Source organism: Solea senegalensis, linkage group LG3, assembly GCF_019176455.1.
Source record: "Solea senegalensis isolate Sse05_10M linkage group LG3, IFAPA_SoseM_1, whole genome shotgun sequence".
In the NCBI taxonomy this organism is placed as follows: domain Eukaryota; kingdom Metazoa; phylum Chordata; class Actinopteri; order Pleuronectiformes; family Soleidae; genus Solea; species Solea senegalensis.
This window is the reverse complement of record NC_058023.1, coordinates 835,580-849,211: the sequence shown is the minus strand read 5'-3', so window position 1 is coordinate 849,211 and position 13,632 is coordinate 835,580. Positions and strand designations below refer to the sequence as shown.

General features: G+C 41.6%; 2 protein-coding genes across 4 annotated transcripts in view; both read right to left on the bottom strand.

The window, feature by feature from the left end:
* The window catches only part of LOC122765909 (E3 ubiquitin-protein ligase TRIM39), a 9,344-nt gene extending 4,351 nt beyond the window's left edge, over window positions 1–4,993 (bottom strand). The window contains exons 1-8 of the mRNA XM_044020398.1: window positions 4,776–4,993; window positions 3,574–3,715; window positions 2,732–3,005; window positions 2,413–2,609; window positions 1,428–1,532; window positions 1,229–1,324; window positions 109–342; window positions 1–22 (exon numbers count right to left, since the gene is read on the bottom strand). The exon at window positions 1–22 is cut by the window's left edge and continues 126 nt beyond it. Coding sequence (XP_043876333.1) covers window positions 1–22; window positions 109–342; window positions 1,229–1,324; window positions 1,428–1,532; window positions 2,413–2,609; window positions 2,732–3,005; window positions 3,574–3,715; window positions 4,776–4,900 — 1,195 coding nt within the window. The 5' untranslated portion in view covers window positions 4,901–4,993. The remainder of the gene's footprint in view (window positions 23–108; window positions 343–1,228; window positions 1,325–1,427; window positions 1,533–2,412; window positions 2,610–2,731; window positions 3,006–3,573; window positions 3,716–4,775) is intronic.
* An 832-nt stretch (window positions 4,994–5,825) lies between these two features.
* si:dkey-9k7.3 (circularly permutated Ras protein 1) lies at window positions 5,826–13,077 on the bottom strand. Of its 3 annotated transcripts, none has more exons than XM_044020401.1 (19): window positions 12,959–13,077; window positions 12,178–12,229; window positions 11,984–12,037; window positions 11,190–11,315; window positions 11,019–11,111; window positions 10,854–10,933; window positions 10,431–10,619; window positions 10,088–10,132; window positions 9,919–10,008; window positions 9,217–9,368; window positions 8,576–8,657; window positions 8,291–8,418; window positions 7,983–8,067; window positions 7,789–7,895; window positions 7,533–7,645; window positions 7,276–7,387; window positions 7,042–7,182; window positions 6,315–6,408; window positions 5,826–6,227 (listed from the first exon to the last, which is right to left on the bottom strand). In XM_044020401.1, exons 2-19 carry the CDS (start codon window positions 12,227–12,229, stop codon window positions 6,132–6,134), a joined length of 1,839 nt encoding a protein of 612 aa, XP_043876336.1. In that variant the 5' UTR covers window positions 12,959–13,077; the 3' UTR covers window positions 5,826–6,131. The 3 variants fall into 3 exon arrangements, with proteins under 3 accessions (XP_043876336.1, XP_043876334.1, XP_043876335.1); XM_044020399.1 differs by lacking the exon at window positions 12,959–13,077 and adding an exon at window positions 12,317–12,500; XM_044020400.1 differs by lacking the exon at window positions 12,959–13,077 and adding an exon at window positions 12,317–12,500 and having other exon boundaries at window positions 11,019–11,108.
* Window positions 13,078–13,632: the final 555 nt, after the last annotated feature.

Below are 13,632 nucleotides of genomic sequence, written 5' to 3'. Positions count from 1 at the left end.
GACTGGAGAGCGTGGGGAACGTCTGGCAGAAAAGAAAAAGAAAGAAGACTGAAATGATGCTGGAGGACTCCAGGAATGCTGAGATTCCGTGCTGAGATTCTCACCGACCTGGACGCAGTGACCGTGGTCGTCGGACTGCGCGAGTTTGGCGAGGGCCTTCTCTCTGCGCCGCAGCTCCTCCACCTCCTGCTCCAGCTGTCGGATCATGGCGTCGGCCTGGTGCGCGGCCGCTCGCCGGCTCAGCTCCATCACCTCCATCAGCTCCGCCTGGGATCGCTCCACGGCGGAGACCAGAGCGGAGAAGAGGCAGACGCTTCCCGCCGTCTCTCGCTCCACCGCCGACTGAGGAGAGAAAACGCGTGAGGAGACGACGGATCCTTCGAGACACGCTTTCAAAGTAAGGTTCTCTCTCTTTTTTCAGCTGCATTAAGAAGGCGTTACTGCAAAACTGTTAAAATGTCTGCTGGAAGCGCACAAACCGAGGAATAACCTGAATCTTAGAAACTTATCGTAAAAACCCCGGGAAAATCGAGTAAAATGAGACATGTTTCTTTAAGAATAATCTCAAGCTTTTCCCAATAAATTTCTCCCATTATGGAATGAAAACATTTGTTAATTTCTTTTCAATTTTGAGGAAAGAAAAGGTGTGTTTGATCCTTCAAGATGAATTTTTAGCTTTTAGCTGCATTAATAAAACCTAAAAAACATTAAAAACACCGTACAAATGGGGGAGTCACTTGTCAAAATCTTATAAATGTGACTTTAAACTCCTGGTAAATTTACATATATATATATATATAAATAATCAAAGTTATGGAATGAAGTTGTGTGTTGGGGGAGGAGCAACAATTACGTGGAACCCGAAAAAGTTGCAAATGCAACCAAAGCTTTATTGGTCACTTCCCCAGAAATGTGGGTATTATCCCAAAAGTAAAAATGTTTAAGTTAATAAAGGAATATTTTTAAATAAAGCTCCAAACCTGAATATTTATTTTTTTAGGAATAAGGTTAAATTTGTGAAAGTTGTGCAAAATCACAGAACTAAAATGAAAAATTTGGCGGGGGAAAAAAAATAAAGAATAAAAACCCTGGGTGTTTATGTTCACAGATGTGGTTAAAAAGTTAAAGTAAAGCCTCTGTACATTGTTGTTGTCATGATTATGTAGACGACGATGATGATGATGAATGGATGAGAGCAGGACCGACAGGTTCCTCCACACCTCCTCACCTCCAGTTCACTCACTGACGTTCTGATCTCCTCCATCTTGTTGATCCTCTGTCTGATCATCTCCTGGATCTCCTGCTCCGACGCACTGAGCTGTGACTGTCACACACACACACACACACACACACACACACACACAGGTGGTTGAGTCCAGTCATCAGGTCGCCTGTTTGCCGTCTCCCGTCGTGTTTAGTGTTCGTACCTTTGTTTCCCTCCATTCGTCTTCAATAGACACCGTGTCGTGATCCTGGTGACGCTCGAGCTCACAGTCTGGACAAATACAAACTCTGTCTGTCCTACAGTAAATCTGTCATGACCGAGAGAGAGGAAGTGATGTCACAAAAAAAAACGTCTACAATATCTACTTCACATGTTCACGTCTTTATCTCACTGTTAGACGGACCTTTCCAACAGGAAACTGACGTTTGTTAAACCACTCACTCTCCCACACCAAACCCCATAGAGAAAATCAGTGATTTTAACTCACAGGGACATAGGAGCTGCAGGTCTGCTGCTGCCTCGTGTGGTCACTTTGTGTCACTGATTTCAATTATAACAAAGGATTTTTAATGCCAAATTGACAAAATAAGACATTTTAACTTAGGGATGGAAGCAGCAGTGGATCAACAACTCCTGTGTGCTGTGATGTTAAAATCAGTTGTTTTCTCTATGGGGTTTGGTGTGGGAGAGTGAGTGGTTTACAAACAGATTTTAGCCACTTAACAAACAACTTGTGTCATAAAATCTAGGTCTACGATATCTTAAGGACATGTTCACGTCTTTAGATAGACTTCTCCAACAGGAAACTGAAGTTTATAAACCACTCACTCTCCCACACCAAACCCCATAGAGAAAACCAGTGATTTTAACATCACAGCACACAGGAGTTGTTGATCCACTGCTGCCTCCATCACTAAGTTCCAATGTCTTCTAGTGAGTTCGGCTTTAAAGATCGTTCACTCAGGTTTACCTCAGTGACACAAAGTGACCACACGAGGCAGCAGTAGACCAGCAGCTCCTGTGTCCCTGTGAGCTAAAATCACTGATTGCGCTGAGTGCTTTACAAACTATTGGAAAAGTGAGTCTGACAGTGAGATAAAGACGTGAACATGTGACATAGATATTGTAGACTTAAACTGACGTAGATTTTATACCACACTGACTGTGTCAGAAAGACCTCAACGTACCATCAGGCCTCTGTTGTGAACGTCACAGACAGAGAGGCTCAGGCTACTCGCCGCGCCGCTCACTGTGAACCTTCGCCGGCTGCTGGAGCGGGAGGGCGGGGCGGCGGGGTGATGAGGCGAGAGGGCGGAGCTTAGAGCGGAGAGCGGACTGCTGTTTGGCAACGAAGAACCCAGCGGTGAAGAGACAGCGTCATTGTCTGCGGCAGATACAGAGAGAGAGAGAGAATTTTAATGTTTTTATTCAACTCATTTTACTCTTAAGTTCTTTTTTCCACGTTAACGTGAGTTCAGTGAGTTCAGAGGAGGAATCGCGTCTCACGCTGTGGCTCAGCGTCGTAGTTTAACGTCAGTGGTGACGGTGTCGGCAAAGCTCGGGGAAGTTTCTTCCTCAGTTCATGAAATAACTCGTCAGGTGCCGCTCCATCTCCTCCTCCTTTTCCTCCTCTCTTCTTCTCCACCCTCACCACTCCTCCTCCTCCTCCTCCTCCCCCCTTCATGGATCTGAACTGCTCTGTGATCTCTCGCAGTGTCCTGTTGATCTGGAGATCTGGACGCTTCTGGAAGGTTTTCTTACACAGAGGACACTGACACACCTGATAGAGAGAGAGAGAGTGAGGGAGAGTAAATGTTTTGAATGTTCCTTCTCTTAAAGATAAAGGAAGGAAGGAAGGGAGTTAGAGAAGCAAGAGAAGAAACAGAAAAACCGTAAAGGGGGTAAGAAGGATGGAAGGAAACCAAAGGAAGGAACGGAAGCATGGGAGGAAGGAAAGCTACAGAAATCAATGGTAAGGAAGGAAAAAGGGGGCATTGGAATGAAGGAACGCTACAGAAACAAAGGAAACCAGGAAAGGATCGAGAAATTGAGGAAAAAAAAGGTTGGGGAAAGAAACAAAGGAAGAAAGGAAAAGACATGGGGGGAGGAAGGAAGAAAGTATATAAGGAACGAACGAATGAAGGAAGGAAAGGTACAGAGACAAATTAGAAACAAAGGAAGGAATGGAAGTGGGAAGGAGGCAAGGAAGGAAGGAAAGCAGCAGAAATCAAGGGTAAGGAAGGAAAAAAGGTTTGGAAGGAGGAAAGTAAAACTAAAGAAACAAAGGAAAAGACACAGGAGGAAGGAAGGAAGGAAGGAAGGACAGAAGGTAACAGAGACAGACTGACCTTGGCTGTGTCCCAGTATCTGCTGATGCAGTTCATACAGAAGCTGTGGCCACACGGTGTCGACGACGGGTTGGTGAAGACCTCGAGGCAGATGGAGCACTGGAACTGCTCGTCCGACAGGAAGCTGCCGAATAAGGACATCCTGTCAGAGGAGACACGATAAAAAACGTCAACAAACTTTACGCTCGATCTCTGCTCGTCCTCGTCCGTCCACGTGTACCGTGACATAAAACATGGATGTCGTCTTCTGGTTCGGAGGACGCCCATGTGGTAAAAGTAAAAAATATACTGAATCGCCACCAGGGGGCGACTCTGCTGGACGCATGAATGGAAGTCGATGGGAAAATGAGCTTCTACCGATACTTGAGTTATAATAAGATATGATAAGACGACGCAGTTACATAAGCTGTTTATCTCCTGACGCTGAGATAAAAAAAAGGACGATAAGCAAATATTCAAGGTATTATTTATTTTGTTTTAAAACAGGAGGCGGAGACACACGGACACATTATTTATATAACACACACACACACACACATATTTTCTGCTGCCGCTTCAAATCAGATTACGATGGTCAGGAAATGTCAGGAATGAAGTTGAGCCACATTGTGTGGCGAAACATCACGTACATGCGGCAACGTTTATTTCATTCAATAAACAATAAACCAACTTAGAACCAACGCATAGAGCTTTAGCTCCACAAAACGTAAAAAAAAAAAAAATGCAAACATTTCACAAAAAAATGGCTTAATAGGTTTTTTCACAGGTAAAAAAATTTAAAAGTTAACTGTGAAAAAGTCCTTTCTCCTCTCGTAGATTAACGGAAAACCCGAATTCCTCTGCATCCTCGAGCTTCACTAACGTGACGGCAAAATGTTTGCAGGACTCGGCACAAATAATCGCTTCACACCTGTTAATGAAAACATTGGATGTGAACACGTGAAACTGTTAACACCCATTAACACCTGTTAATGAAAACATTGGACGTGAACACGTGAAACTGCAGAAGGAAAATACTCGACACACGAGTACGTCAAATGAAATACTTCCTTATCCCTGGTTCTTTGGCATATTTTGGACGTTTAATGACACGTAGTGTAGTGTATACACTAGTAGTGTCTGTCGCTCTTCTGTTGTTATAAAATATTAATTAGAATCCTGAGATATTGTTGAAAACAGGCGTAAAGAGTTAAAGCTGATACCTTAGCAGCAGGCGAGACGGTTGGCGTGCTGAAAATGGATCCAGGCAAATCCAAAACGTATCAATACTGTGTGTCCTGATCAGTTTGATCACTCGTGTGTGTGTGTGTGTGTGTGTGGTTTTCATTTACTGTAGACGAACAAAAAGTACCACGCCTACTTTTCTGTCTGTTAGTCAGGTCAGTGCAGCAGGACTGGTTACAGCAAAGACACACACACACACACACACACAGTGCACACAAAGTAGGTCAAAGGTCCACTGTCTCTCTCTGAAGTCGATATTTTTAAATAAAATGGTGAAACTGCATTTTCTTCGATGGGAACAAATGTTCAAATCATTTATTTTCTTCAGTCATGACAGAACCGCACCAACCTAAACATAAAATTTTTTTTATAAAATGTTTTTTACCAAAAATGGCTTTATAAGCATTTTTTAAAATTAATTCTTTAATTATTTCTTTTATTTTCTCATCGCCATCGTCCGTGAAACGCTTGTTCTGGGGCAGAAAACTCTCTGTCATATTTTGCAAAATTTTTTTCATTCCTTTGGGTTAATGATGTGTTACCGCTGCGGCGAGATAACGTGACCCAGGCGACTTCTTGTCCCCAAACAGAACAGCTTACGTGAACATTTTGTTATGAGACGTGTTCTTTTACAATGCTGCTAATGGAGTAAGCTAACATTTTAGGACCAATGCTTTTTCATCAGGGACTATGCTAACACTGAGATTTAGTACCATATTACTGTTAGCATGAGTTGTGTTCGTATAATCAGGCTCGCACTGACATTTAGCAAGTATCCCTGTGTGCTAACACTTTCATATACCATATAACTGTTAGTCTGACTATGCTAACACTAACTTGTTAACAGTGACCATGTCATACTTCGGTTTAACACCATATTAGCATGATATGTGTTAGCGTAGTCAGGCTAACACTGACATTGAGCAGGCAGTGCTGTGTGCTAACAAAAAACAGGATAATGAAATTGTGTAAAAAGATTGTTCTTAATCAAATTTATGCGAGTAAATTATTCTATTGTCATGTCGATAAAAAGGCGGGAGGAAGTTTATTCAGCATGAGAAAACAAATAATACTGTTCATTCTTTCATTTTCAATGACAACTGACTTACGATAAGATAGAAGTAATGAATAAATATAAAACAGCTTCTGATTCCCGCTCTGTCACCACCATGTCACCACTGTGTTCCTGTCTTTGGCCACTCGTGGTCTGTAAATGTATAATAATAATAATAATAATAATAATACTAAGTCACACCAGTTAGTTTTACAATCATGTGGCAACTTGTAAGTTCTGGATGACGGATATATTCCTTCTTTCAGGGCGTTTTCCTTCGTCACAGGCTTCTTTCTCTCAGACCTTTGTTGTTGTTGTTGACACTGCTGGCTCTCTTCATGTGGTACACAACCTCAGCTGCTTCATCAGAGAGCGTCTGCAGGAGAAACACAAGCTCGACTATGGACCCTTTTTTTTTTAAACGTTACAAATAACACATGTTATGTGTTTTGTTCTCGGTTACCTGGGACTCTGAGGCAATGTCATAACAGATTGTCGTCATGGTGTCCATCCAATTGCCATAGATACTTTCCTGCTTCTGGACGGGTCTGTTCTGGCTGTGGAGTAGAATGAGGTGTGAGTGTGTTACCAATCATGATATCCCAAATACACGAAGACCGCCCCCTGGTGGGCTCTAACGGGACTGCAAAAGTTTTTCAATTTTCACTTTTATAACTTAACCTAAAACAACCATGAAATATAGTTATTATTCATGTTCAGTGAATCAGGTTTTTTTTAAAGCCCTGTAGCTATTCGCGTTGTCACTGTTTGACATTTTAAAAGTGCAAAGTCATGGTTTTATTTGTTTTCATTGGCCTTTCTTTTGTCCACGTAAGGACAACGTAACGGTAAATGAGGGTGAGCCGTCAATAATACAGTAGATTCAGTGACACCGAAAACAACTGTTTGTGTACAGTCTGTGTATAAAGTACCTTACAGTGATACTTGGGTAAGTATGAAGTATGTTACCAGAAAATGACTTTGGTAGAATAATATTACTTAAGTAAAAGTCTTAAAGTATATGACATTTACTTTACTTAAGTATCAAAAGTCATTTTCTGATATTAAATGTACTTAAGTTTTAGAAGTAAAAGTAGTAATATCTCAAGAAATGTTACAAGGACGTCGGCAGATATCAGCTGTGTAGATGAGCAGTGAGCAGCTCTGGACCTGGATCAAACACCTCATACCTGATTTGTTGAAGCAGGTCTCGCTGAGCTCGTATTTGCCGCTGTGCTTCCTGCACTCGACCGTCCATGGTCAGAGATGCACAGAGCTGAGCGCAGTGAACGCCGAGCACCGCCAGGTTAAACGTACTGTCCCACATCTCACTGAGGACGGACGGAGAAGTCGTGATTTGAACTAATTTGTAAAGTGAGGCAGAGTCAAATGTACCTTTGCTTTGTGTTTTGCGTGAGTTTTACCTGCTGCTGGTAACTGGTCGCTGCTCGGTGATGACGCGAGTGACTCTTTGTTGGTCTCTAGTTTTGAAGCTCAGCTGAAGTTGGAACGGGACTGAGTTCCTTTGGAGAAAAACTGAAACAAAAAACAGAATTAAATGTAGAAATTCTGTTTCTGTTGGACGTCCCCACAGTTCACTGCCAGGTCACAGTCCCCACAACGTACATAAACTAACACAATTTTCTTTGCTTTGTGTGTGTGTGTGTGTGTGTCTTTTCACCCTCCATGAACTCTGGTTTGACTGCAAATTGAAAAGTCATTTCCAGTCCTTTGGTCACGTTCCCGATCTCTCTCACAAGTTTGTGTCTGTTTTCCTCCTCGTAAGGAAAATACCTGCAGAGAAAAGATGATTTAAAAAAAGAAACCAACTCTGTGTTTATTAATGAACGTAAATAAATGAAGAAAGAGGACGACGGCGTCGATGTGAGACTTAAAAATAAGCACGACAACAACAACAACATGGACGAGTCACTCACATGCCGTCACAAGCGATCAGCGTTGCCGTGACTCCCGTCGCGAGCACGTTGTCCACGGAGGCTAACTGGATCTCTGATGCGATGGTGCCGATGGTCACGATGTTGACCTGTGCAGCAGATGAACGTTAGTGACCGTGAGGTTATTTTACAGCTGACACTAACGACTCTGCGGGTAAAGTGTGATCACGTCTCACCCGTCCACCCGTGGTGTCGGCTAATCGTCCGATGTCGGCCAGACGACAGTCTGTCCCTTCAAAAGTCATCACTGAGATTATGACTCTAGAAAGAGACAAAGGCCGTGTGTGTGTGAGTGGTTAAGTTTAAAAAAATTCACCGTTCGGTTTACGATCGCGGACTATTCTCGTGGCCTTTTTGGATAACGAAGAGTCGGCAGAAAAAGCATAAAAAGATTTTACTGTCACAACTCGGGTTTATGTGGATTATTTCAATTTTAACTTTAAATTTTAAGAGATTAGAGACGTGTGTGTGTGTGTGTAGTCACCCGTTCTTCACAGCCTGACGAGCCAACTGTTTGTAGAAATACGTGGTGAGTGGAGAAGACGACGGAGAGAATGTCTGTTCCATCTCACCCAGGCCAATGTTGGCTCTGCCGTCAGTGCACACAATCACCTGAAAACAACAACAGCAGGAATGAGATTATTTCACTAAAGTGCTGTCACTGTCAGTTCATTAGTTCAGTAACATCTTAATAAATCCGTTGTTATCAACGTCTTTGTACAATTTACATTAATTTATCCGAAAATTCACATGTGAAATCCTCCCTCACCTTCGACCCGGGGTACTTTGACGCCATGGCGACTGACGCTAACACCGCGGGACCTAGACACGTAGCACCCTGTTCTCTGAGGCTGCACAACACACACACACACACACACACACACACACGTTTTATTCACTTCAAAAACAAAAATTGACTCTGAATGTTTTTCTGAATCAATTAGATAAAAAAAACAGGCTCTGGCTAGAAAAAAATTATCTAGTTTTAGGAAAACAGAATAGAAAATAGAAATGTATCTCATGAATTGCCAAAAACTGATTTGACAAAATAATTATATCCGAAAAATGATCTCATATATTCAGAAGAACAGATTTTGAATGATTTGGAAAAAAAAAAGTATTTCCAAAAACAATTTCCCATATATTTGGAAAAATGTATCTGAAAAAATTCGCAAAACAAGAATTTCTCATACATTCAGAAAAATCTGATTTTTTTTTTTCCCCTGAAAATAATTCTCACATAAACAGAAAAAGTATCCTATAAATTCAGATAAAAATGTTTTTTCCCTCAGAAAAATTCTCATAAAACCACAAAAACAGAAATGAAAACTGTAAATTCAGTAACAAAAAGGAGCTGAATTGAAAATATTAAAAGTTAAAGATGTAAAAGTTTAAATGTCGTCACTTAACTCTTTAACGCTTTGCAATAATTGTTCGTACGTCTCAGCGATACAGTGAGGGACGCTGTAAGCCACGCCCTGTTCCCATATATGGTCATAGTCGACCAATGCCCAGTCTCTGAGAGTGAGAGGAGCATTAGTGCCGTCTCCATATATGACGACCTGTCACACAAGCAATGACAGGAAGGTTAGATATGACATCAGAGATGTAATGTTTGTATATTTTTGATGAAAACCTTCCTGCGGTTAAATCTGCTCATTTTACTGTACACGAAAAAACAACAGGAAGTCGTTGACAGCGATGAGTCGATACTTTTTGTTTTTCACATCCTTTTGAAGACGTGAAAAACAAAAACAGTAGCATGTTTCAATCTGTGGCACCGACGCCATGCCCAATACCACACATGTAGTTATTTTTCTGTGGTAATACTTCATTTCTCTTTGATTATTTTCTAGTTTCAGTGATTTTTCACCTTCTTAAATGTTATTATTGTCTAGTTTCTGTGATTTCTCAGCTTCTTAAATGTGAATATTTTCTAATTTCTGTGATTTTTCACCTTAAATGTGAATATTTTCTACTTTCAGTGATTTGTCAGCTTCTTAAATATGAATATTTTCTAGTTTCAGTGATTTTTCACCTTCTTAAATGTGAATATTTTCTAGTTGCCATGATGCAAATAATCGTTAGCCCTAGCTAATTGAGTTCTTTTACCTCGTCACTGAAAGTCACCAGTGCCACTCTCCTGCGGGGTGAATGCTGCAGCAGGGACGACAGCACCCCCTGCAGGGCGTCCTGGATACCCTGTGAAAAAGCAACAAAACGTTTAAAAAAAACAGCTGCACGTCAGCGTGACAGTCGTCTTCACGGTGACGTTCCTCACCTCCAGTCTGGAAACATGAGCCGTAAACCTGCTGCCGGACGTGACCTGAGGATTAGATTATTAAAGATTATCAAAAATGATTTAAGATAATAACACACAATATCCCTGTGTTTAAACGGTGTCAATGTGACACTTGTTTGTTTGGATACTGTATAAAATCTCCCACACGAGGCAGCAGTAGACCAGCAGCTCCTGTGTCCCCCGCAAACTAAAATCACTGATTTTCTCTATGAGGTTTGATGTGCTTTTACAAACCTGAGTTTCCTGCTAGAAAAGTCTGTCTAACAGTGAGATTGTCACTTCTAACGTTCCAGAAATACTAACGATAAATGAATTGTTTTACCGCTGTAGTGACGCTCATGCTGCCAGAGACGTCCACACAGAAGACGACCAGCGTGTCCTCCAGGTTCTGGTAGTCGTCGTCGCTCTGGTCGTGCAGGTAAACATCGTCGCTGCGCGCGGACGCTCTGTGACTGACGCGCGGCGCGTCGTCCACGCCGTTCACACAGCCGCAGAACTCACACGCCCACAGCTGCACGACAGGAAACGCAACACACGCACGCTCGGCTCATTTCATTCAACAATTACTTGCTCTGTACACATGCTCTGATGTTTGACCTTTAAACGACCTTTTTCTTCTATAACTTTTATCACTAAATATTAAAGTTGTTTTTTTTGAATGATTTGATTTGATTGGACCGACATAAAAGATCAAAAACCACAATGATGTTGAGGAGAATAAACGCATGAATGAGTGTTCGCTCACATTCTGCTGCATGGAGCTCAGACACGACCAGACTGCACTACATTTCCCACAATGCACCGGGCTCCGAGTCGTCTCCACACCTGAGACACCACAACAGTGTGTTAGTTTACACTATGGTGAGGACACACACACACAAGCTTCTGTTTATAAGTGTGTGTGTCTCACCTTGGCTGATATTAACCAGTGTCCCCACACTGATGGACACGACGTTGACGTTTGCGTTCGCTCTGCTTCCTTCTCCGTCTCTCCTCCCTGCTGCTGACACGTGATGAAGGAAGGCGTGAACAAGACAGAGAGGAGGAGGAGGAGGAAGAGTAGGAGGAGGAGGAGACTCACCTCTGGGTGGGACAGGTGGGGGGCAGAGGGGAGGCTGTAGGGAGGGGAGAGGTGGCAGAGGGAGGGACAAAGGACGAGGTTTTTTAAGGCGGCGAGGAGGAGGAGGAGGAGGAGGAGGAGACTGACCTGACAAAAGGAAACACACATTTTTATAAAAGTGTCAAGTTTGTCAAAGAAAATTCACATTTGACTAACAAAAACAAAGCTCCGCCCCCAAAACCAACATGAGAACTTTATATATATACAAAAATTATTTTTTGAGACAACTAAAATACTTTGTAACCTAACCCACTTTTTTAAATAATGCTACTTTAATTTTTCATAACATTTAATAATGTTTTTTTGTCAATTATAAGTTTTTTGGCAAATGAAAGCCTCATTTTATTTAATTTTATTTTTTTAATAACGCTACTTTCATTTTCCAAGTCATGTTTTTGTCATGACAAAAACTCGTTCTTTCCTTCGCTTTGTCACGCAGAACTTTCGTTTTGACCTAATTTGAAACTTTTTGTCAAGATAACATCTTTTTATTCTCTGTGCATATACACAGCACTTTTTTATTTTGCATGATTTAAATGAATGTGTGGACTTTCCCTCGCTCAATTAATCTGTCGCTGCGATTCTTTGTCTCTGCATTTGCAAGCGTGCCCCCCCCCACACACACACACACATATAAAGGTCAATATTAAAAAGATGTTTTTCTGAAAATGTTCTCAAGAGTGCTGCAGTGAAATAACAGGAAGAAGCACTGGTGTGTGTGTGTGTGTGTGTGTGTGCGTGTGTGTGTGTCTCACCGTCAACAGTCTCTCTGTCAGACTTGTTTTTAACAACACGAACATCTGTCCATGCTGAAAGAGTAAGAAGTTCATTAGAGTGCGTTAGCCAGAGAGGCTTTTATTTTGAAATAAGCATAGCACAGTCCTAGATTATAAATCAAGTTATATATTTTTTAATTCATGTAAATATTATGGGATGTTAAAGTGCTCACCTGCTCCATCTGACGTCCAGTTACAAACCACATGGCTGCAAGCAAACTCCATCTTGCACACAGACACAAAAATTCATGTTAGCCACCAACACGTTATAATGTTTTAATCGCAAATGAGCTTCCTGGCATTCATTGTTACCGTGGCAACCGTGGCCTTGGTTTGGTTTCTTTCTTTCATTTTTGCTGACAGTGGTCTGAGTAAAACCATGTGAGCTCACGTTTCCTGTTTGAAACGCTGAATGTGGAAAACCAACATCATGTGCTGTAAAGGCCTGAGGCTCTTCCACACCAAACCTCAAAGTGACCACACGAGGCAGCAGTAGACCAGCAGCTCCTGGGTCCTGGGAGCTAAAATCACTGATTTTCTCCATGGGGTTTGGTGCGGGAGAGTGAGCGGTTTACAAACTTCAGTTTCCTGTTGGAAAAGTCTGTCTAACAGTGAGATGAAGACGTAACATTTGATGTCAATGTCGTAGACTTAAACTGACGTAGATTTTATTAACTGAGTCTTTAAAAGACGTTATAAAAACATGTTAAACACGCGTTACAAAAACATGTTAAACACACGTTACAAAAACATGTTAAACTTGCGTTACAAAGACATGTTAAACACACGTTACAAAAACACGTTAACATGTTACATGTTAAACATGCGTTACAAAAACATGTTAAACACATTACAAAACATGTTAAACACACGTTACAAAAACATGTTATCTTCACACGTTACAAAAACATGTTAAACACACATTAAACAGATTAAAAGCACGTCAGTAATTACCTCTGCTGTGATCTGTGAACAGCTGTGTCGCTAAAACTGAAAGCAAGCAAGCTAGTGTGTGTGTGTGTCTGTCGCTGCAGCCTTTCAAATATGTGTGAATGTGGGGGTGTGCACAAAGATCAACCGTGTTTTTGTGTGTGTGTGTGTGTGTGCGTGCGTCAGGAAGTAAAGACAGAGTTCAGAGAAGTAGAGATGTCAGGAAGAGACGAAAGCCATACACCAGATGATTTATCAATCATCAGAATCAGTCTGATTTTAAAAAAAACAACAAGAATAATAATAACTAAAAACATCATACGTGTTTTAGTGATTCTAAAACCTGAAAACCCGGAGGTTGATAAATTTAATTTCTGAGTCTTCATACCTGAGATGTTTTTGCCATGAAGTCTCACACAGTTTTACTTCTTGACCTTGTGTTGCTTTTAAGCCAAATCACGAAAGCGCTGAGTCATGCAAGCTCAGGGAGAACGAGGAAATAACCCAGATGATGTCATCGCAGGTGTCGTCACACGGCGACATCACCACACTGGTTTCAGAGCAGCCATTTTGAATCCTCTGGGTTTTGTCTGAAGCCATATTGTTTTTATTTTCAAGAAGCTACGGTTGCTACGGTTGCTACGTAGTTTCTTCCACGCGTTAACAGGTCGGAAAGTGATTGGTTGTGATTTTTTGTC

Coding starts and splice junctions, on each gene's coding strand:
- si:dkey-9k7.3 (XM_044020399.1), bottom strand. CDS start 12,385: ATGGTTTTACTCAGACCACTGTCAGCAAAAATGAAAGAAAGAAACCAA. Junction 11,316..11,983: donor TGACAGAGAGACTGTTGACG/GTGAGACACACA, acceptor TCCTTTTGTCAG/GTCAGTCTCCTCCTCCTCCT. Junction 7,896..7,982: donor CCGACACCACGGGTGGACGG/GTGAGACGTGAT, acceptor TCTGCTGCACAG/GTCAACATCGTGACCATCGG.